The sequence below is a fragment of the Erpetoichthys calabaricus genome, chromosome 1, assembly GCF_900747795.2.
Source record: "Erpetoichthys calabaricus chromosome 1, fErpCal1.3, whole genome shotgun sequence".
In the NCBI taxonomy this organism is placed as follows: domain Eukaryota; kingdom Metazoa; phylum Chordata; class Cladistia; order Polypteriformes; family Polypteridae; genus Erpetoichthys; species Erpetoichthys calabaricus.
Window position 1 is genome coordinate 49,413,245 of NC_041394.2, and position 25,066 is coordinate 49,438,310.

The 25,066-nt window shown below is 38.8% G+C and overlaps 1 protein-coding gene across 1 annotated transcript in view; it reads left to right on the forward strand.

Annotated features, from left to right (window-relative positions):
* Nucleotides 1–15,356: 15,356 nt before the first annotated feature.
* Nucleotides 15,357–25,066, forward strand: part of anxa4 (annexin A4) — a 32,500-nt gene continuing 22,790 nt past the window's right edge. Inside the window, exons 1-2 of the mRNA XM_028799137.2 lie at nucleotides 15,357–15,471; nucleotides 24,323–24,366. Of these exons, the coding sequence (XP_028654970.1) occupies nucleotides 24,358–24,366 (9 nt within the window). The 5' untranslated portion in view covers nucleotides 15,357–15,471; nucleotides 24,323–24,357. The remainder of the gene's footprint in view (nucleotides 15,472–24,322; nucleotides 24,367–25,066) is intronic.

Sequence of the window (25,066 nt, forward strand, 5' to 3'; positions counted from 1 at the left end):
TATTCAAGAACGTCAAATTTTAGATTGCAATAGAAAAAAGCATCAAGAATTGATAATGAACGTTGAAAAAAATAAAATGAACAAAAAAGAGCCGCATAACGTATAATAAAAATGAATAACAAAGAGAATCGTCCAATAAACGAGAAAGAGAAAAATGTCGTAAACAATATGCAAACAGAAATACAAAAAAGAAACGTTTATAGAATGTAAGTTAGAGGATAAAGTAATTCATAATATTGTTTTTAACGAGTTGCTAATGTAATTACATTTTTTATTTATTATTTATTATGTTTTACATTTTTAATTTTACTTTTTACTACATTTTATTATTTATTGGTATTTAAAATAGACAGTTGTAGTGAAAGTAACTGATTCTCTATCTATAATAACAAATTGCCATGCTGTCTTCCTCCCATGGCCTGCATACTCTTCTATATACCACCTTGTTAAATACAATTGCTCTCTCTAATGGAGGGGCGCCCCGACACCCTTTGAGCAGCAGAGGGGTTGGCAAGCGAAGTGAGCAGCGGGCAGATTTAAAAAAAGGAACTGTAAAAGTACAAAATAAATTGAAGACAAAAACATCAAATGCACAGCCACTCTGCCTGCCTGTTGGATTGCATCGATGTCCTACCCCTATTAACATTTTTGCTTGTGTTTTTCATTTTCCTATCTCCCTTATTACTGTCCTTTTTTGTTGGTTATTTTCACTTCAGTTTGAACATTGTGCTTAGTGTCTGCAAGGGTGAAGCTTTATTTGTATTCAGGACTCTCATGTGCTGCGGCCGTTAGGGTTATAGTTACCTGAGAGGATTAAATAAGGCTCTCATTTGCTTTCAGCATTTGCTGTGGCCCTACTGAACTTTTGCTGAAGGCCCACTGCTCTTAAATAGGTTTTGGTAGTTTCATATTTAAATAAAAGATCTATTATTAGGTTTGTGGTTTTGATATTTTTTTCTGTACTTCAGATTTTGCATTTTATTTTTGGTTTTGTACATAAAGATTTTCCTTTGGATTAGTGACATGGAATGTCTGGGGTCCATGGCAGATCACAGAGGTGCAGGTCTTTTTAAAAAATAGTGTACTCAGACTCCCAAGTGCAGGAAAACAAGCCCAGCCAAGGTAGGGGGGAATGGGCTGATTAGCCATTCACGTGCACCAAGAAAGATTGGTGTAGCCACCCCTTATTAGCGGCTATGTGGATCATTGAGGGATTCAGCTACACTTGTTAATCTATAAAAGGACTGAGTAGGTCAGTGTGGGGGAGGGAAAATGGGGAAAGAAAGAATCTGTAAAATAATCCAGTTTGAGAAGGAAAGGGAATTGGTTGGAGCAGGGAGTTATTCCAGGGTTGATGAATCCTGCTGAGAGAGGGGTAGCAGAGGTAACTGACGACTCCAAGAGCAAAGGAGGTGGCAGGAAGAGAGAGAAGGGCTCAAGAAAACCCAGTGGGTACTAGCAGAGCTAGCAAGGACAGTGAGCCAGAGGGGACCAGGTTCATTGATGTCTCTGTCCTATTGACTGTGCCTTGTGACAGAGAGAGGGACACAGTGGGGAATGAGTCTGGTAGCATGCCCGATTCTGAGATTAATTTTAACTCTTGGATTTTATCTGTTTATTGGGTCTTGTTTTGGAGTGGTTTTATCTTCCTCTCTGCACTACTTTATGGATTATTAATTGCAGTACACTTTTGACACATGTATGATGATTCCATGTTCACAGTCACGGGACTATTGAATATAAGACAGTAGCAGAGATTTACTTATTTGATTCAAATTAAATGCAAAAATAAACCATTACAAGTGATTCCTCGTAATTCAAATCCAAAAATAAACCTCAAACACATGTATAACTATATATACTGCGACATCTAGGAAAAAGCTACAGGTCAAATTACTAGGTGGTCAAAAAAGAAATGAGTTGTGAAAACCCAAAACATTTATCAAAAATCAAAGTCAAAATGACAAAACAAGAATTCAGAAACCTAAATTGATCTTTTCCCTAATTAAGGCATGAGCTAAAAGTTATCTGCGGTGGGCTGGCGCCACACCTGGGGCTTGTTTCCTGCCTTGCACCCTGTGTTGGCTGGGATTGGCTCCAGCAGACCCCCATGACCCTGTAGTTAGGATATAGCAGGTTGGATAATGGATGGATGGATGGCTAAAAGTTGTTGTTTTAGTTTTATCCAGACACTTGGACATCAGTGCAAAGACATTGCATGCAATGATGCCATGATCTTATGGCTGGAAAGGACCTGATGACAAAGCACAACATGACCATGGGCATCAAAAATGGAGGAAAAGAAGAAAAACAAACGCAGTGGTTTTTCAGTAATGGGAAGAATATAATGATAAAAATACATTAATCATTAGAAATATACAATAAAACTTAAAGATAATAGTTTGGAATTGAATTATATTTTTAAAAAACAAGAACCATGAAATTGTCTTGTTTTGTAAACAGCAGCATGCCATTAATCTACTCATTCTGTTAATCTACTAACACTTGTGACTATATTTTGCAGAAAAAATCAACCAATTTTGTGTTTAACTCTGCTGTGTGAAGTAGTCTTGGTCAAGTTCAGGATGTGCCATCTCTGCTGTTTATACACAGCTCTACTGTACTGATATGTCTGGGCCTGACAACACAACAGCAACATCTGCTACAGAAAGGCAAATACAATGATTTGGTGGCTTCACAGGGCACAGAGTGAGTAAGTGCCAGCACAACACTGGATGTTAAAGTCTGTTACTGTTACTGTCATCCTAAAATGGATGAGCGTTGGATACAGTGAGCCACTCTGAAATGCAACAAAACCTGCTGAGAAAGTAGACTGTGAGGAGACACATTAAGAAAACACAGCACAATAAGACATGTGGTTATAGAGAAGAGATTGATAACATGTAAATTCTTGCATTTTTAATCAAATGGCATATATATATATCACTTTCTCAATGAACTTTGGTGCTTGAAGATAACATATGGTTTGAATAAGTTATAATGACCTTAAAAAGGAAAGGATTGCTAATTAAATTGCGTATTTAATTACTTGTTTAAATGATATGATACCCAGGAGTGGAAAACATTTGTAAAATGATTGTACAAATTACTAGTCATTATTAATTTATTCTTAGTGCTTTAACCTTTTTTAGGCATCTTCATCTTCCATTCTTTGGCAGCTTTAAGAAAGGAGGAGGACGTAGCATGTAATTAATAATTAAAATCATCCAACATGTCCCCAGGGTTGACGAGATGATGATAACATTTTAATTCCAGGTCAGCCGGTTTGTGTCGTTGTTACTTAAAAATCTTCTTGTTAACATCACAACCTCCTGAACTGCCTGGACCTTTCAATATTTGTAGTATGGGGTAATGTGTCACCCTTTAAACAATTTACATAAATAGACTTTTTCCCCAGGGGAAAATTGGAAAATGCATTTAAACAGATGGACAGAAATGTCTTGAGTATCTTTAAATATGCACACATTTTCCATTATACTGTACATTCAAATGCATTTAATTTCAGTCAAATGAACAAAACATGTAAGAGTCAATAAAATATGTATAAATAATATGATTTAGAAGAACAAATTAGGACTTAACATAATATACAATTCTAAACCGATCTATCCATCAAATAGGAGGAAAATATGCTGATTTGGTGTTCTTGATTTGAACACCTTTAGCTCTGGAGGGTGTGAGGGACCAATAGGTGTCCCTGCCAGGATGGGCCCTGCTCCCTTACCTGGTCAGGAGGCCATGTGAAAAGGAGGACAATTGGAGAGTAGTGATATTCCCTTGCTGCAGGTACAACTATACCAGGGTTGGTGTTCCAGCAACCCTAGAAGGACACACAGATTGGGCTTGTGAACTGGAAACGCCGGGACAGTAGGTGACTGCCTGCTATGGGCAGAGAGACCCTGTACACTGGGTGGCAGCATCCCATTTGGAGGGCCCCATTATGCACACCTGCAGGACACCATGGGAGTTGTGGTCCCAGGAGCCTGTCCTGCTGGTTCTGTGGGGACTGCCAGGGGAATCTGTGGAATACTGATGGTACAAGGACCATTGGGGTCCTGCTAGACTCAGAAGTGCTTCCTAGAGGTAATATATTGAGCACCAGAAGTATTCCCGGGTCTGGAGTTAATAACAAGACCTTCACTCGACTCAGCAGTCAGAGAAGAGAAAGTGTTGTACAGAAGGTATTGTTGCCATTAAAACACTTATTGAACTTGGGCTGCTGTCCTGCAATTGTGTCTGAGGTTTTTTGGGGGGGGGGGGGTATGTGCTGATATGCCCCCTAGAGGCCACAAGAGGAAACAACCATAAGCTATTCAAAAGCAGCAAGCACATCTTCACAAGGCACATAACTTCAAGTAAATAATATTTTAATGTCCTCACAAACCTTTTTGACATATCATAAATGTCCTTCAATTTCAATTCCTGCAGTTTCCTTCACAGCAACTGCCCAAGATGGAAAGATCATCCCATTTCTCCTGTGTACATTTATCACACTGTGCTTTTCTCAGTGCAGCTGCCACTCACATCTCATACAAATACAAAATGATGATAAAGATGACTACTATTATTACTACTATAGTAGTATTATTGTGGGGGGGGGGGGGGGGGGGGGGGGCATGCTGATGCCCTGCTAGCACTACAGCTTCACATTACTAGAGTCCTGTATTCACATCTGAGTCACCATTAGTGTAAAACTGGAGTGGTGGCTCTGAGGCTAAGGATCTGTGCTGGTATCCAGAAGGTTGCCGGTTCGAATCCCTGTCACTGCCAAAACAGATCCTACTCTGCTGGGCCCTTGAGCAAGACCCTTAACCTGTAATTGCTCCAGGGGAGCTGTATAATGGCTGACCCTGCGCTCTGACCCCAAGGGGTATGTGAAAACTAACAAATTCCTAATACAAGAAATTGTAAAAGGTGAAATAAAGAACAAAAAAAAAAGTGCTCCAATCTTTCCTTCACATACCAAAGACCTGCTGCTTGAATTCAATTGGTAACTCATTACTGGCACATATGAGAATACCCTCTGATGAGTTTGTGCAATGCTCAGGTCTGGTTTCCTTCCTTTTAACAAATGCTGTTGGTATAGACTTAGCCTACATGATCCAGACTCTTATTTATCGTGTACGCATACTGTATTTACTTAAGTAAATTTATAATATTCTGTACACTGTGAAAGTTTACTTATCTGGCCAGGGCTTGCTAGTGGCAAAACTTGCAATAGTTTAGCACACAACAAGACACGTGCCAGGCCTGCATCTAGGAAAGACAGAGTGGAATATCCACATGCTAATTTTGGAAAGAAAATGAGATTGGAGGCATGAGAAATAATATACCTGTGGGCACCACAGAGCAACAGAGACGAAGAGGGAGAGAGAGAGAGAAAGAGAGAGAAAAGCTCCTGAAGAAGATTCAGGCCAAGTGTCCCAGGTACTCTAAAAGGCAGATGACCCCATTTAGGGCAAGGGTGTCTGATCATGGGAAGGGGTAGGGCTATAAACGGAAGCGGAAAGGCCAAAATACCCCTGGGTCAATAGGAGAATACCCCCCAGGTCAATAGGGTGGTTAACACCTGATCAAAAGTCAGGGGAGTGTTTACCATGTTGCCCTTTCAAAGGGAAGGCCTAAAAGGACTAGCTGGAGGCAGGTCCTTATCCTCAAGTCAGCACATGGTCCTGAATATGGAGACATGGGATTGTGTTGCCTTTTCAAGGTAGGCTCCACTTAATATATTCTGCGGTTTCAATTTCAGGTTAGTTCACTGTTTCAGATTTATCTTGTGAGAAGTTATTTCAAATTGAATATACTGTATTCAGTATTTTTATCTTTTACACACCTGATAGATGTTCCTGTTGGCAAGCAAGCCCTCAGTAGTCAGCACAAGCGAGTGAAATTATAGTTATGCCAGCCTGTCCAAACAGCTGCCTGGTGTTCTGAGCACATCTCTAACACTGTGACAAAATATTTGTAAAACAAAAATGTAATACTTGTCTCTTTGATGAATCAAATAAATAAAAGAAATAGCTCCAACTTTCAAATCAGTTAACTAAGTCATCCCTGAATGTTACACTATGTGTGCTGTCACAAAAGCCACAAAGAGCCATAGCAAGGTTTGGGGCAGCCACTCGTATATTTGGTTTCCTGGCTGCAAATTGTTGTTTAAATGGTAGCACTGCTGTGCACAAAACCCATTCCAAAACAGAACTGAGGGAATAGGAAAAAAGTGAAGGCTTTTAAAGGGGAACACAGGAAGTGAGATCAAAGGGGTCGGGCTCATGAAGGTCTTCAGCCATAGGTTCGAGCCCAGACGTGACATCACAGGGGCTGGAGCCGGCAAGGTCTCCTTCCATAGGCTCGGTCCTGGAAGTGATGTCAAGAGGGCCAGGTGGAATCTCCCGTGAATGGTCTACAGGAAAGGGAGAAAAAGAGTCAGTGCACTCTGCCACATCCCAGTATGACTTGGAACTGCCCTTACTCAAGCCCTTTAGCTGCGTCCCATGAGCGTGTGTGTGATAGTGCATTTTCTAATTTGTTAAAATAATAAAATACTTATTTTGTCGCAATTACAGAGACAAACAAACTTAAACACATTTTCTGTCATTGAAATATTTTTCATGTTGCTGGCTTAAAACCTGTCTTATAAATCCTAAAGCTGTCCCGTTAGAGTTGTGTGCTGAATTGGAGCCTACATTATAGAGACCGTCATGCAGAAATCACATGATTCCTGTTCAGTCACAGGTGTTAACAGTCATAGGATATTTGGTGACAGGTGTTTTCAGCATGAACTAGCTGACTGGTCATTGTTGTCCTTGAGACGTGCCATGACATCTGTATGAGAAGGTATAATTAATATGCTACCCAGAAACATCCAGTTTCCTTAGAGTTAGGGAGAGCAAACTGAGATCAAAATGCAATTTGCAGTAATTGCTGATTTTCCAAATATAATTGGTGTAATTCACTCTACACATGTTAAGACACTGTCATAGAAATAAATGTACTTTTGTAAAAGCACTTTCACTCAATTAAAATATAACTAATATGTGATATGCTTAAACGTGTCTAGCTGATGCTGTTGCAAAGTGGTCCAGCTGAATATCTGATTCCTTTATTTGATTAAACAGTAGCAAAGGAAGCAGACTTCAGGGTTGTGATGCATGTGATAGTCAGCTTCTTGATAACGCCAGTTATGTCACACAACACACAGCACACCCTTATTATAGAACTAACAGAGAGTTTACACATTAAAGCAATTAACTTTAAGCATAAGCATTATTACCTACACTAAAGATAGCTGTATCGAGATGGCATGTCAATTAACTACAATATAATTAGCTCATAAACATCAAAATATGGCTGATGTGTCATTAAAATGCACAATGAAACAGGATTTTCTATTCAATTCATTGTCCTGACACCTGGAATCACTAAAATGCCAACCCCAATGACACCTGTGTTGGATTTGAAGATGGGCGGCTAGACTTTAAGTAATATTAAGAAACTTCCTGTGCCAAGTTTGTGCATTTTAAATCCCGAATTTTGCATAAGGAACACCTTACACAAATTTCTGAGTGTAAATAAGTTTTATACATGAGACCCCTGGCCCTTTAAGTGGAACATTGCACTCAAGAGGTTGGAAGAATTCCAAAATGGTACACCCTTGTACCAAGCCACTTTGGCCAAAGTGACCTCAAGCCCCAAGCCGTGGAGCCTACAGTTGGGAGAAGAGTTGGGAAATATTTCACTGCTGAGTAGAAGAGGCCATGGTCATTGGAGAGAGATGGAGAGAGTGTGAAATGGGAGGTGAAAAGAGAGATTTATGGTGGTACTACGGAGGTAGGCAAGTGGAAAAGCCACTTCCCAGATAGGAAGGAGTATGACAACCTGTGAAGGCAGGCCTAGAGGAGCAGAAGCATTTTGTTGGTTGTCAGCTTTTGGCTATTTTCTGGTGCCCCCTGCTTTATCTATCTTCCAAGTGTGTTTTGTTATTTATTTAACCACTTTGATATCATCGACTCTTTGTCATTATTCTAAGCGTAGACAGATGCCACAAAGGTGCTCTCTCCTGTTACAATAAATACAATACATCTGAGTGAGTGGTTGGCAAAAAAGACAATTAGAGCATAAGATGCTTTGAGCTGCAGTAGTTCTAGAACCAGATGATAACCTAGCAAGATGACAAAAGCACAGTTAGTTGATGGTTGATTGGGTTACAAGGTCAGGGAGACAGAAAGCTCAGCAGTTCCAGAGTGATTTGTGAAAAGGAGGGTCTCCAAGAGGTGCCTGGGGGCTGGCTATATGGTTAAAGAAAATTTATTTCACAAACTGGGAGGATAAATGGGAAAAGAAAATTAATTTAAAGATCTGCAGAGAGAGGAGGTTTATTGGTCACCCTATAAGGTATTTCGTGACCATTCAGTCACAGTATCTCACAGTATGGTTACACCTTAAACTACATTGTTTTATGCTTCATTTGCCTATAGTTTTTCTCCTCACAGTTTTGTTTACCACATTTTTTTATATAATCTGAGTAACAAAATACTTTCTTTCCAGTACATAAAAGTTTATTTTTTTAGTAAAACCACAGTTCACAAGAGGATATATATATACACTGCTCAAAAAAATTAAAGGAACACTTTGAAAACACATCAGATCTCAATGGGGAAAAAATGTCATGCTGGATATCTATATTGATATGGACTGGGTAATGTGTTTGGAATAAAAGGATCCCACATCGTTTGATGGAAATGAAAATTATCAACCTACAGAGGGCTGAATTCAAAGACACCCCAAAAATCAAAGTGAAAAAATGATGCAGCAGGCTAGTCCATTTTGCCAAAATTTCATTGCAGCAACTCAAAATCGTACTCAGTAGTTTGTATGGCCCCCACCTGCTTGTATGAATGCTCCTAATGAGACAACAGATGGTGTCCTGGGGGATCATTGAGCTCCTGGACAGTCTGAGGTGCAACCTGGCAGCGTCGGATGGACCGAAACATAATGTCCCAGAGGTGCTCTATTGGATTTAGGTCAGGCGAGCGTGGGGGCCAATCAATGGTATCAATTCCACCAACCTCCAGGAACTGCCTTCATACTCTCGCCACATGAAGCCGGGCATTGTTGTGCACCAGGAGGAACCCAGGACCCACTGCACCAGCATAGGGTCTGACAATGGGTCCAAGGATTTCATACCTAATGGCAGTCAAGGTGCCGTTGTTTAGCCTGTAGAGGTCTGTGCGTCTCTCCATGGATTTGCCTCCCCAGACCATCACTGACACACCACCAAACCAGTCATGCTGAATGTTGTTACAGGCAGCATAATGTTCTCCACAGCTTCTACAGACCCTTTCATGTCTGTCAGATGTGCTCAGGGTGAAGCTGCTCTCATTTGTGAAAAGCGCAGGGTGCCAGTGATGGACCTGCAAATTCTGGTTTTGTATAGCAAATGCTAATCGAGCTCTACAGTGCCGGGCAGTGAGCATAGGCCCCACTAGAAGACGTTGGGCCCTCAGGCCAACCTCATGAATGTTTCTGGTTGTTTGGTCAGGAACATTCACACCAGTGGCCTGCTGGAGGTCATTTTGTAGGGTTCTGGCAGTGCTCATCTTGTTCCTCCTTGCCCAAAGGAGCAGATACCGGGCCTGCTGATGGGTTAAGGACCTTCTACAGCTCTGTCCAGCTCTCCTAGAGTAACTGCCTGTCTCTTGGAATCTCCTCCATGCCCTTGAGACTATGCTGGGAATTACATATAATGCATATGTGTACTTATATGTGTACTTCATATATAATGGAAAAATTATTATCAAGGGGGTTTGTTACCAGCTAACATTTGTCGCTGCATGCACTTTTCCTTTGCACATTTGTCAACGTATGATTTCTTTGCCACACATTTGTCAGTGGGCATTTGACCCATGTGCTTTAGTTCTGCCGCTAGATATCATTCCCTTTTTTTTCCTCTATTGAGTTTGTGGGCAAATCACACACACTCTGGAAGGCATTGTGATAGCAGGTGTTTTCTTGTTGGGGACTAGTAAGTGTTGTACAGATAATCAAATGAAAAAAGAAATTCCTAAAGAAAGGATTTGTCTTGCACTTTCCAGATCTAGCAGTCTAAGTTAACTCATTTATGCCACATCATTTTCTAATTTAAAACAAAAAATGATTCAGTTTAATTATCTTCTTGCATACAATTATGCTGTAACAGCTGATAATTTCTTACATTTGTCATCTTGAATGACACATTTACTTTCTTGGGTGACCCAGAACATGCACAGTGTGGATGTTGAGAGACCTCTTTGACCTGTCTCTTTGTGGTGTCTGTCAAGTTAGTCTGTTCGTATTTTGATTGGCACTGCAGATTACAGAGGGCTTTGCTTGTCTTCAGACAGATTTTCCCTTCCTATGTTCCCTGGAGCCTCTCTTTTTAATAAAGAGTTAAAGTTGTAGAATTCAGTAAGAGATCATTCCTGTGATACAAAAGCACTATCGATAATTCAGACAAAGATAATTTTTTCTGCGATAAAAGTTATTTTAAAAGTAGTGATTTTTCTCTTTTATGTGTTAAGAGCTAGGCAGGAAGACCTTGATCCTAAATTGACATTAGAGATAAGGAATTCTGTGTTATGTGTCAAATGCAAATGGGTGTCAGGCGACATGCAGAAGTATTCATCAATAGATAAAGAGACAACTGTAAAAGGAACTGAAAAATCAATAGTGCAAAATACGAAACAGAAAACCTCATTGTTTTTTGATTAGTCCCAGAAGCCCTGTCATAATATCCTGGGGTGTTCCCAGTGTTAATAATTTACAAGAAAGACCAGGCGGTACCCTACACTACCTTATCACCTCTCAGTAAAGAATTTCAAAATGCATCTTGAAAGAATAGCAGCCTTATAGTTCCAGGGCACCACATGTTAAAGGGAGGAAAAGTTGATGATCCATTTACAAATGAGACACTTGTGCACGTACTGACACCATATGATTCCGTATGGAGCTCTCATGGACTTCTGATGCACATTTTTACCAGAATATGTTATGAACTTGCTTTTATTTTCTATAAAGTCACATGGAGCCACTATCAGGAAAAAGACAAGAATTAATATGGACCAATGGTAAGCCATTGCATAAAGCCACATGCTTAGATGTAAAGGTTATTGAGCTTTTGATAAAAAAAAATGAATCCAGGTTTTTGGTATTAGCAAAAGAGCAATGCAGATCTTGCACACTTCTTTCCTAATCCGCAAACAGGATTATTGTAAAATGATGGTAAAATAGATTTTTACAGACACATATTATATATATTGTGAAGAAGGGGGCTGAACGCACCCCTAGATGAGGTCGCTCCGCTGAAACCCCACTCCTGGTACCACTTGTCATGCATGGGTTACACAGATTCATTCAGGGTTTTCAAGAAACATCAACTTTATTCGTAAACAGCATAATAAGGCATAAAGCAGAGGATGTCTGGGGAGAAGTGAGACAAGGCAATAAGACAAAAGGACAGCTGCTATACAGGTTTTTAAATGTCCTAAGTGCCGTGCGAGAAGCAGATCACGTGGTATGGCAACAGCAGCAGCAGCAGCAGAGCTAATCGAGCAAAGAGGAGGTAAAAAATTGTATTTGTTTCCCATTGTATCACCATTTAAGAGGGGGTTTCAGAGGAGTGACCATGTCTTCTAGGGGTGCATTCAGCCCCTTCTTCACACTATATATATATATATATATATATATATAGTGAAAGGCACTATATAGGTGCCTGATGCGACACAGACTGACAACGGAGGCACAGTTAAAAATAAAACAAAGAGATTTATTTTCTTCCGCTGGGGGGTCATGTCTTCCCCGTGTCCCTCAGCTACAGCACAGTCCCATAAAGCACCACACAAAACAAATCAAAAATATTCTTCTTCTTCTTCTTCTTCTTCTTCTTCTTCTTCTTCTTCTTCTTCTTCTTCTTCTTCTTCTTCCACTCCTCCCAGGCAGCTTCGTCCTCATCCTCCTGACTCTGGTGCCTCGAGTAGTGGCTGCAGGTTCTTCTTATAGCCCACCCGGAAGTGCTTCAGGTGATAATTAACCTAATTCAGGCTGCACTTCTGGGTGTGGCTGCATTTCAGCCCACACAGGCTTGTTAAGCCGTGCAGCTCTGCTCTAAAGTCCCATGCCTGTGGCCCCGATGTAACCCAGGAGGGCTGCCACCACACATTCCGGGGGAAGTAGTATGCATCCCAATTCTGCTGCCAAAGGGGCGTCCCGGGCCGGGACAACTGCACCAGAATGCTCATCACACATTAGGTATTAGGTGGTGAGGGGATAAGTGAGATTCAGTCACTTAGTGACATGGGATGATAAGGGGACAGAAAGATTAGAGAGAGGTGGACAATTTATCCAGGATATTGGGACACACCCTGCTCTTTTCAAAAGATGCCCAGGGATCTTTTATGACCACAGACACTCAGGACCTCAGTTTTTCATCTCAACCGAAAGAAAGCAATATTTTACAGCCTAGTGTTCCCATCACTGCACTGTGGCATTGGAATCCATGTAAGACCACAGGGTAAGTGTACCCTACTGGCCTTACCAATACCTCTTCCATCAGCAACCCAAGCTTTTCCATATGATTACCCATCAAGTACTGGTCGGGCCCAAACATGCTTAGCTTCAGGTGGATTATCTGTTCTGAAGTGTACAAGGCAATGGAGAATATAAAACAATTTGTTATTATTGAAAGATATTTTTAAAATATAAAACAAATTTGGGCAGCACAATGGAACAGTGGTTGGAAAAAATGCCTCACAGCTACAGACCAATTAGGTAGTCTCTTTTGCAATTTCTCCCTCTTTGTGTGGGGTGGGATTCCTTTCACATCCCAAAAACATGCAGGTTTGGATGACTGGCAACTCCAAACTGGCTCCAAGTGAGTGAGTGAATGTGCACTGGTGATGTCCACCAGTGCTGCTGAGATAGACTCTGGCTATCAAGACACCAGATGACATAGCAAAATTATAAATATTAAATTAACTCTTATAATGTTAAAGAAATTAATAAAAGTGCCTATTTTGAAAGATATATTAACTGTAAGTGATAATTTAGCACAAATAATTTTGCTGTGAGGATTAAGTAGGTCTGCGGTGGGTTGGCACCCTGCCCGGGATTGGTTCCTGCCTTGTGCCCTGTGTTGGCTGGGATTGGCTCCAGCAGACCCCCGTGACCCTGTGGTTGGGAATATAGCGGGTTGGAAAATGGATGGATGGATGGATTAAGTAGGTTGGATGATGGATGAATGAATAAATGGATCTGAGTTCTTCCCAAAATTCCAAAGGTGTGCATATTAGACTCACTGGCCAATCAACATTAGCCTGGTATGAATTTCCCCTTGGGATTAATAAAGTATCTATCTATCTATCTATCTATCTATCTATCTATCTATCTATCTATCTATCTATCTATCTATCTATCTATCTATCTATCTATCTATCTATCTATCTATCTATCTATCTATCTATCTATCTATCTATCTATCATAAGAGTGGGTGGGTGTGTGAGTGTGCTATTGATTTGTCATGGGAGGAATTCTAGGGTGACTCTATTTCCCTTTATACTCTTTATAATGTAGACCTTAACAGAATGCACCCAATCCCGTACTCTTATCCCACTCTTAGAATTGGCTGATGTTTTAGTTCAATATTTCCCAGAACAAACAGTTAAAAATGTTTTGCATTTATTAAGCATTATTCAAACAGAGAGTGCCATAAACCAAAAGCAAAATAATGTGTAAACACCATGCAGCTGGTACTATTAAGATGCTCAGTTTTCCCAGGTGGCCTATTTCTTGTGTTGTTTGAAGTATCAGAAGTCAGTAACAGCATTTTTAGATTTACTTTTCCCCTGTCTTCCTCTCTCTGATCAACTTTTTACTGATCTTATAAAACTAATCTAGGTATGATGTGGTCATCCTGTCTCTGAAACAACTTTGCCTTTTTTACAATTAAATTTCTTATCTACGAAATGTGCATTCAGAGCTCATACACATTTCCCATTAGAGTCAGGAGGCCACAGTGAGACGTGATTTTGTAATTTAGTGTAATGCATGGTCATCAAATGAGGTACACAAAATCATGCTGGGACAAGAGGGGAACACTGTCACTAATGACATAGTCTTTTTTTCTTCTGTAGTGCCCAGAAGACTCCCAAAGAGGGCTGCTTAACCCGCTTGCTTACACCCTAAGAAGCCCCACCACTTCTGGTCAGGACCATATAAGACAAGGAATTCCCAGGAAATGGCAGCCCAGTTTGGGAAACTGATCCTGCATCATGGAGCTCCCTGATATATAAACATGCTTGACAGAGTCGATCATTTCGGCAAGCCTAATAGGCTACAAGGCCATTCATTTTTTCTGTTGCACCACCACACGCTCATGTTTGTTCTGTTTTTAGGACTTAAACAGAGTGGCCTGGTTGACATCTCAACTATTTATAGGGTTTCCTCTGATTCCTTCCTGGTTTGTAAGAAGGCCTTATAAAACTAAAATCATACTATGCTGCTTTAGTTCAACCTTCTGACATCTTAAATTGGAGCCAAAAGAACAGCATGAACAACTTATATGTGCATTACAGTAGCTGTTAACAACAAGAACATACATAGGCAAGTAATATATCAAGTAATTCTAAAGCAAAAACCAAAGCATTAGTTGACAAGAAGCTTTTAACATCACAAGGGATTTCAGCATCAAAAAGCAACATGAGATATACAGTATTTGTAAAATAAAGCTTCCGTGTAAAGATCCAGTTTTTAAACATTCTGCTTCTTTCTCTAACAACTATATGATGGACTGCATCACTGTTGTGTACTGTACTTCTGAGACAGGCCCTCGTCCCCGCTCCACACAATCGTGGATTAAGCAGGTTGAAAATAAATGAATAAAAAAATATTGTTCTGCAGTGTAGTTGAGGTATTCCGTGTCTATTCCTGGTTTGCACACAGGCATTTCAACAAGCGGTGTATTATTTTCACATATATGCCTTTTGTTAAACATTCACAAAAGAAACAATTCCAGTACGCTTTGTGTAACATCCTCAACGTTATTTCTCTGTATTTATTCATTTGTACAGTTGTTCTGTCATGTAATCTGATTTTTTCACTTTTAAAACATAAGTGTGTAAGCTGGTTGTATGTTTTACGGGTTTTCATTGTGAGTTAACTGGCGACTCTTGAATGTCCTGCTGTAAAGCAGTTGTGGGTGTGTGCTTAGCGATACTACAGTACTTTACGTACACACAATAAACTGTTTCTCCTTGTAATAGGCCATTTAAACATAAGCTAATAAGTCAGTGTGCCTGACCTTCAGTTCCGCGTTAGGGGTGGAGGTTCATTCTCCACGCCCACCCATTCCACTCTTCTATAACCCGGATATCTCGACTTGTTGCTGCACCACTCTTTGTCAGTCTGCACGCAAACAGGTGAGTTTTTCGGCTAGCAGGTGAGGACTAGGTGTTTAATCTAGAAAGCAGGTTTTTGTTGTGCCTGGTCGGTCACAGCAGAGACTCATTCGGGGATCGTGCCGCGCGATGAAAAAACGAAAGGAAGTGCGAGTAAAGTGATAAAAATGGAGACTCCTTCCAGTTGCCAGCTTTTACTTTTCTATAAGACGAGGTGCTTCTGGCTGAAACCTTTCATTTCCAATTCTTGGATATCTAAGCCTGTCCCGCCTCTTTACTCACTTTCTTATATTTGATTTTTAGCCTAGCTGTAAAAACTAAGGCGGGGTTGATGGAGGCTCGAGAGTAAATATCGAATTTGTACTTGCGGCCCATCCCTGAAAACTTGGGAGTTAAAGAACGTATACCCTGACGAAATTCAGGGATACTTACTCTGGTAATTTTGTTTGCTGTGTTTTGCCCATTTGCCATCCGTTGTTGTTCATGTTTTTATGACCTTTCTTGCCCCACGTCGGCGTTTTTGGTCCCTGCTTGTTCCCCGGCCATTTGCCGTTCCACACCCCTGCCCCATGGGACCTCGTATTACTCGTGACAGGGCGACTCCGCACTGATCCAGTCCGTCTGCCTCAGACGCTCTTTTTACGCTTTGATTTAATCATCGCCGGGTATTTTATTACAATAAATAAAGACGCGCGGCAGAGTGTGCCCGGCGGACAGCGCCAGCCCAGCAGCTTTACATGTTTGGCACGGGGAATGCAGAGTGGCTACTACTTGGAATTTATCTGAGCAGTGGCAGACTAGGCAGATTCAGAGAAACCGAAAAGGGACCGCAGCCTGTCAGGTAAAAGTAAGTAGTGCCAATCAAAAATCTGCATTTGTTTTCATAGAGGTAAACCTGGTCGGGACCGGTTTGGACAGTTCTTCCGGTGTGCTTTTTCATTAGTGTGTGTGGCCAGGTAGTTTGAGATGCATCCGAGCAGCAACAGGTGGGGCTGCTGTCTGCCTAGGATACAAAAGGGCAGTGCCATGTTGCATCCTTAACTGAACAGATTATATTTAGTTGCTTAAGATTTGACACTAAGAGACAGTTTAGGAACAAACGGGAGAGACTTCAGACACTTCTTAAATACATTGTGAGTCAGTTTTAAATTGAGGTGGGCCACTCATACCACTAGTTTGGAGCTACACCTGACAAAGAGTGTGGATTTTGATGTAATACCATCACAGAGGTGGCATCACCAGAGGCCATTTGTCAACAGACCTGAGTGATTGAGAAGGAGCATAAAACCTCAAGTGTATCCATACGTATAGGTGCTGACCTCTTGACTGTTCTGTAGGCAAACATCAAGAATTTGAACTTAACATGTGTAATTACATTCAGTTTAGTAATCTAAAACGTGATTTTGACTGGAGTACATATCTAAAACTTCGAAGTGTCCTGTTTCCAAATGTACGTCTGGACTGCTGTTGGAGATAGGGCAGCTACCTGAGCGGCGAGTATGTGTCTATTAGTCTAGAGTGATGGCTGAGTCACTTGTCCAGAGTTCAGCAATGTAACATGACTGCTACTGCAGCTGTATGCTAAGAGCTGCTAAGCATCTGGGATATGCATAAATAGCCTAGTTCTGAGGAGTGACTTTTTAGTTTATTTATGCTAAAGGGAATATGTGTGTGTCCTTAAGGATTTGAAGGTGACCGATTTAAAGCAGATTTAAATCGGTGAATTAAACTATGTAAGAAGTGTTTGGTAAGTGCAAGACCACTTAAGCCACAAGTTTCAGTACGAAGAGCAACAGGTGCCTGGAAAGCTGAATATCTTGCTTTAGGTGAAGCTGGTGTTTTTGGCTAAGGCTACTAAGTATGAATAGCTGTGGGAGACCTCATAAAAGTACAACAGAAATCATCCGAATGATTGGTGTATATAGACACGTTGGTGTAGAGCAGCCTTTGTTTGTGATTTTATTGAGGGCGCATCACTGTTCTGGGGGGTACTGAAAGCTTCGGTATAGAATTAAAACTATCCTAGTTGCACAATAGTGTATAGCAAGCTGCTGTGCAAATAGAATAACATTAGTAAATGATTTAAATGGCTATGACTTTTAGTGAAGCAGGCTATATGTTCAAAGTTTTAATATATGTACTGGCCAATCTTTTTCTAAAAAAAAATCACAAGATTTTGTTACAGTATAAGCGAAAGACATGTGATTGGAGGTTTTTTTTTTTTTTTTTTTGGCATATCTTGGCAATGTCGGCATTGCTGTGGCTTATCTAAGAAACATTCAGAGAAGAGTATATTTTAATGAAGTGCTCAACTCTGATGGAGGAATTTGGGACTAACACTCAGTAAAAGTTAATCTTATCTAAAACAGCATGCTAATATTTTATTTGAAATGTTATGGCAGCCTACACATTAACAGCACTGGGAATGACACTAACCTACGACATGTTATCACTCTCCAGCACCACGATCAGCAGCTATTACTAGAAAAGTGAGCCTTACCTTGAAAATGTAGGATTTGTCCTTTCCCAAATGGCAAGTTAATAAAAATACTGACACTATTCATATACAGTTTTAACATCATGATATATTGTTTATATCTCCATAAGGATATGATTCAAAGCTAGCACAAGTGATTTGAAAAACGTCATAAAACCTGACATCATAAAGACCAAATAAAGCTATATAATGATTTGCCAACCTAAAGAGACAAGAAAATTCTTTGTGAATTATAGCAGCTTGGGGGCAATGATGCTGTAACAATAGATCACTGGTGAGGTTGTGTTCTTATTTGAATAAGTGACCTTGCTTGGAAAAAAAAATGCATATATTACACTAGCAGCTGTTGCATAGTCATTTGAACAGTACACAGAGTAAAGTGGAATTCTTACTTGAATGTCCAACCAACATGAAACACATTGTCAATCTTACGGCACTTAATAGTTATAACACAGAAAATGAAACTGTGACGTTTTAAAATCACAACAAACATTTTTGTATGTGTCTCAATTTAGTGGCTTGTTCATTTTCTTCAAATATTTAAAAGTAATGAAACAAAGTATATAACTTTTTATTACTGTATTAGAGACTGCAGTGCAATATTGCACATCATTGTGTTATGTTAGAGACAGTATTGTATAATTAAGGATTTTTTACAACTAGATTAAATTGACAGCAAAGTTAAAGTTGATGTGCAGTGTTTGCTTAGAGAGTGGATTCAGTTCACGCTTTAAGATACAGTTCATTATACAATATACTTGAATATACAATGGTATAATTAAACAAGTATCTCCATAATATATTTAACTTTTACAAATTACAGAAAAAAAACACTGTCTAGCCAGAGTTTGTTGTAGCACATAGTGGCAGCTCGTGTTAAATCCACTCATGCTCCCAGTCAGTCTGAGGGATACGGCATGTCCTGTGAATTCTATTAATATTCTGCCTGATTATGATATTAAAGCTTAGATGTGGTTATTTTATTGGAAAATTCTTGCTTTGAATAAATGAACGTACTGTTCAGTGCAGATTACAAGTGTCCTCACTGAGAGGATATGCAGTGCAAGTGTATGGTGAAGTCAGCCTGAAAGAACTGCTGTAGCAATAAGTCTTCTGCATTTCATAATTTAAATGTAAATGGCTATTAACTCCTTAGGGCACTTAGCCTTTCTCTCTCAGTCCAAGGACCTAGTGTATATATAGATTGAATGGGTTTCAGAGCATGTGAGTGTAGCCAGTGATGGACTGGTATATGTGGCTATGCAAATACTTTCAAGTCACCTTGACTGACATGGTGGGCAGTGGGAGGCATTTGAAAGTTTTTTTTTTTTTTTTTTTGGTTATTTTTAGCATCTATTATTTTCTGTTTTGTGTAACCTGGAACATTTTATATTTTTGAGGCCATTGAGTCATTTACTTCTGCAATACTCTGTAAGACATCATGACAATGTATGTAAATCGGTAGTCACACAACGTATTTACCCCTTGGTGAGCAGCCTGCAAAATTTTGCAAATACGTCATCTATATATATAAAATCCCTATGTGCGTCCAGGTGTCCGTGTGTGGGTGTCTTCTGATGAAGTGCGCATGCGCGGGGCACGGTGAGTGCGTGATATTACTGTCAGAGAAAATTAGAGGCATTTTACGGAAATACAAACCAGTATTACTGCGAGAGGAAATTAAAGGTACACAATACATTGATGCATATTACAGCTACATACAAGCCAGTATTACTGTCAGAGGAGATTAAAGGCATATTACCGACGCGCACGCCTGTATTACCACCTGAGAAAATTAAAGCTATATTATGGACATACAAGCCAGCGGACGTACAAGACGGTATCCTTCAATAAGGGCCATCACAGGCATCCTTCAATAAGGGCGCGCCGCGCTCAATTGAGGTCGCCCTTTTGAAGCTCGCCTTTTTGTGCGTGCCCTTATTGAATAGAGCCATATAAGACAGTATTACTGTCACAGAAAATTAAAGACACACAATGCACGGCGGCAGCCCATGAAGAACGGTCAGCTCAGCAAGTAAACATCAACAAAAGAAAGGCTGAAAGAAAGAAAAATATGACCAACAAAAAGAATGAGGTCAAAGTCCCTTGCCATTTAATATAGACTGTTCCTACTAATGTTTATGCACTACTGTTCTAGCGCCCGTTATTGTAACGGGCTAAATGACTAGTTACATATAAATCATCAATGTTGTCTTTTTATAAATACTCCAGTGTGAAATGCTGTTCTATCTGTTTTGGGTGTCACATTTCCTACATTTTCATTAATCGGTCTAAATATACTCCATGCTGTTTTACATTTTCTTTTTCTATTCACTATACAAAAAAAAATTAATTTAACACCCTTCTCCTGGTAGTTTATGGTTTGCTTTCACCCAGTGTAACTTTCAGGTGCCTGGTTCTGATAATCCTAGCAAGAGAAATGGCTGGAAATATTTGCACAAGTAACTTAACAATCACTCTCCCATAACTGCACAACAATTTTAGCTTTCTTGTACATGGTTTCAAACTCTGATATTGTATATTTAATTAACGAATGATTGGATTACAGCATACAGTGTTTGTCTGCTGAAAGACCTTGTGAGATTGTTTCCTCTGATTCTGCTGACTTAATGCAAGTACTGGTGACCTAAAGCACTACTCGTTGGTTCTGTTGACTTTTGTTACCAGTAAGAGCTGGTATATGTGAGGTTTTTTTTTTTTTTGGCTCCTGTATATTTGCCTTGGCACAATTTTCATCTTCCTTATGAACGAGTATTTCTAGACATAAAGTGGCCGGGCAAGCTTGGTGTATGCATGACTGTGAATTTAATTTAGTATATACAGTATGTACAGTATATATAAAAGGAAGTTACAAAGGTTAGTATATATTTCATTAACAGAAATAGAATGTCCTGTGTAAATAAGCTTCTTAATATAGTGTAGGCTGAATCTTACTTCTGTTTATTATTTTATTTATGTTCATTTATTTTATTTCTATTTGTTTTTATGTTAATTGTATGTTTTTTTTTTTCTTCTTTTATTGTAAAGCACTTTGGCCACAGCATTCCTATGTTGTCTTAAATGTGCTATATAAATAAATTGATATTGACATTGAATTATTTCTCAATTGTGTAAAGCATTGGAACAAAAGACATCCTAGCTAATAAACATTTAATTATTTTAAATTTTTAAAAAAAAGTTTTTATTTTTGCATCACTCTGCAGCAAAACATACAGACATTTCCAGGGACAACTTATGAGTTTAATTAGCTATGTCTGTTTGGTTGTTTTGAGTTTTGCTGTTATTTTCCATTTAATAAATTAATTTAAAAAGCAGCTTCATGAATGGAAAAAAGTGTAAACAGTAAGTTGTAGTTTCAGTTTAGTGAAAAATTATATAGGAATATTTCCAGTCAAATGTGAATTATATCCATCAGGTTTATGAACCTCTGCATCCATTTTCTTAACTTCCTATTCCCACCATGGGGTTATTGGGAGGGGTACCTATCTGAAATCTCTAACTGCCTAAGGTGTAATTCATAAATCGGTCCTGGATTATATATGACAGTTACCTGCAATAAATTTCCATATGTACCCCAATGTTGAGCCAATTAAGTGTTTGCATAACACTAAATCTCTGAAATTGCTACGGAATTACTAGTTAAATTTGTGTTCCAGAAGGACATGATTGTTTCACTTGCAAGAAGACAACATGATTTGGAGTACAACACAAGCAGGTTCCTTTGCGTAATAACTACGTACGTTTGTTTTTCGTCTCCCCTTCTGGATTAGCATGTATAATCATGTTGTTTAATTTTTTTTCTCCCTTTCATAAAGCTCTCTAACAGATACATGAAGATTAAAAAATATAATACTAATAATGTGGATTATGCTTGTTCTGTTTCTGAAGATTTCCTACGCAATAATGGGAATGGATGGTTAATGCATAAATACCGTAACATATGTTTTTTAAGTTTATTAATAATTACATATTTTTGGAGTCTTTTTTTTTTTTTTTTTCTTTTTTTTTTTCATTTTGAACGCTAATAGGAAGTCTGAGCCATTTATGGCAGCACTAGTTGCAAGGCTGTAGTCAAACTTGGACTTAATGGATAATGGGGCATAGTAACACCAATTTATTGTTGCCCATTAAACTAACATTCATATGTTAGTAATACTGGAAGATACTGCTATATCTGAAGAAAGTCCTTTTTGGTCTATAGAAAGACGTGCAAGCTACATACACCATGACTGGGTTTTGGGAGCTGTGGTAGAATAAACTAATATTTTACCTACATTAGCAAATGTTACAATTTTATAATCCTATTATAAAGGGATTGAACCATTGAGAATTATTGTGTTCACTTTGCGTGTTAGATCATATTATAGTAATAAAAGTAATCCATAGCAATTATAGAACTTGTACATGAAAAATAATTCCTGAAAGATGATGTATCTAAATTATACAGCTATACCACAGCATTCATAAAAAAATCCGTGGTAGACAGTACTGCAGTATGTCAATGAGTGCATTTACAAGCACACACAAAACTGGGATAAGATGAATAACCCATTTAAGGCAGAAACCTGGTTTCTTAAAAAACCCCATTAATGTGCAATGGTACACTTCTGAAGTTCTCCTTTGGTTAAAAAAAACAAAAAAAAAAAAAAAACTCTTGACATCATTGAACTGTGCAAAAAAGTCATTGGCCATTGTGAATATGAAAACAAACATAAAGCCTGTGGTAATTTTCTTGTGTTTTAAAAATACATTTAATCCTTCATGTGGTGTAAAATGAGTAACATCCATCCTCTTTTTACAACTCCAACCTAAGGCATTGTTGCTTTGCGGTATGAACACTTACCACTGTGCCACCTGATCACACGGTACTAACAAATCTATATCAAGTAGCTGGATTACAACTAAACTGACACTTTAATATATTTCTGTTACCAGACTGCATGCAGCACACTCTTCTGCTTAACAGTGCAATTGAGCCCTGTAGAAGCCTGCGATACCAGTGCATATGCTGCTTGCCTTAAACCCAGTGCTAGTACGACAATAATAACGCAGGTATTTTTACTTCAAGAAAATGTAGTACTGCATTGGGTTTCCTCGTATTTATATATTTAAAAAAAAAAAAAAAAAAATCGGACTGTGGAACGCACATTACTTTTAATCAGCCCCAACACTGCTCTAAAGATTGTGCTTCTGAGCTTAACCCTGAACATTCAGCTCATCGACATAAATTTTGCGATTTCTGAGATAATGAGACAGATTGTTCCTTCTACTGGTTGAAATAATGCGTTTTCCTGAGCATTTGCCTCTGGAAATTTTATCTTGTGGATGCTTCATCCTGTGACCGCTGAAAGCATATGAGAAGCTGACAGAATGCAATGGACATGAACAGACTACAAAATCTTTAACGGTAATTCTGTTAACAGTTGATGTGGCCAGATAACTGGGTTACTTGCAGGGAAATCTACGTGTGTTAAACTGATTTCTCAGAGACCAATCTCCTGGCTTTCTTACCCTAATAAGGACTTCATGTCATTTTAGAAACCAGGTTTCTGTATCTATTACAGTGCATTTAGACACACTGAATGATAAATTACATGAGTTTTTCAGCCCAGTTTATAACATAAATGCTGGCTACATTTCAGAAAAAAATTAGCAAACTCAATTTTATAATTTTTGGATAGAAGCCAAAACAAATGTAGTGTGTTTTTTTCCTTTTTTTAAATTTTTAAAGTAGGAGTCCAATTTAAAAGAAAATGTTGATTGGGACAAAAACCAGCAGCCACAGGCCTTCGACTGAACTTGACACCACTGATATAAAAGCCAACAGTGCATCATTACCTGGGTTCCCATTCTTTTATTAGTATTGGTCATAAACATTTCTAACCATTGCCCTGACTGCATATATTCTAGATCCAAAGCTCTGAAAAGTAAACAGACAGAAATTTGAGCAAGCTTTAAAGTGTAAATAAAGGGTTAAATTGGAAGAGAGCAAACAGTTTTTTTTTTTTTTTTTCCTGAAATTTGTTTTTTTTCTACTGTTTAGGTACACCACTAAATATTAAGTATGTACAAGGGTAACTAAAGAACATTAATGTTGTTGGATGAGTCGACCTCTCTTGTATTTGAAATTTCCATTCAGAGGGGTTCAGTGGGAACTGCTCTTGTAATATGTAAAGTTTCTTTTCACTTCCTTTTCTGACAATTGGTGAGCATTCAGTCTCTAGCAATCCACAAGCAGATGGCCTTGAGTAAACTATTTTGTGCTTACAAAAAAAAAAAAAAAAAAAATGGTGTCTTGTTGCAACAGAAGAAACTTTTGCCTATTAGTAAAATTTTCCTTTTGTTTCTATCCAGGCATCCCAGCATTCCCAGTAATTCTCATTGTAACCATGGCAGCGGTAAGTGATGACATGGCTTTTCTTTCCATGGATGTGAAATGGTTATGCATTTAGTGGGGAACACGCTTACAGCTTTCATTGTGGCTAGTCTGTGTCTATAGAGTCCTCGCCATCCATGGGCCTGCCTGAGGGGAGGAGGACAGTCAACTATTTTTAAAACTGAATAATGCTGTTCATTATACCATTAAATATTTCACATTAAAGAATTGGTTTGTAGAAGAAAGGTTGCATTTTTATGTCTGACTTTGGTTAGTTCTGAAATGAAAACAAGCAGGTTTCAGAAATATTAAGGTTTTTTGGTTTCAGATGGTAATGGATGATTATTAACTCATTTTGGCATTATTGTGCTTAATTGATGTATCCAAAAACCTATGACCATTATTCTGCTTACGTAATAAAGGAGCTGAACATAACTGAAGAGTAGTGACTACAATACTCCAGATTTTTAAAAGATAGTATTAATATGATTTCAATCCTTTGCTTATACCAATATCAACTAAATAAAACAAAAATGAAGGACATTTAGGGATTTCTGTCCAAAAAACTGGATTTCACAGTACAGTACATCCCCAAATTTCGCAGGGGTTACGTTCCTAGAGCACCCACAAATTGTGAAAAACCGCGAATTTTGGATGTGGTTAAAAAAATGCCTATTTTTATAGTTTAAACCTTAAATATGCCCCCAAAACAATTTCAAACT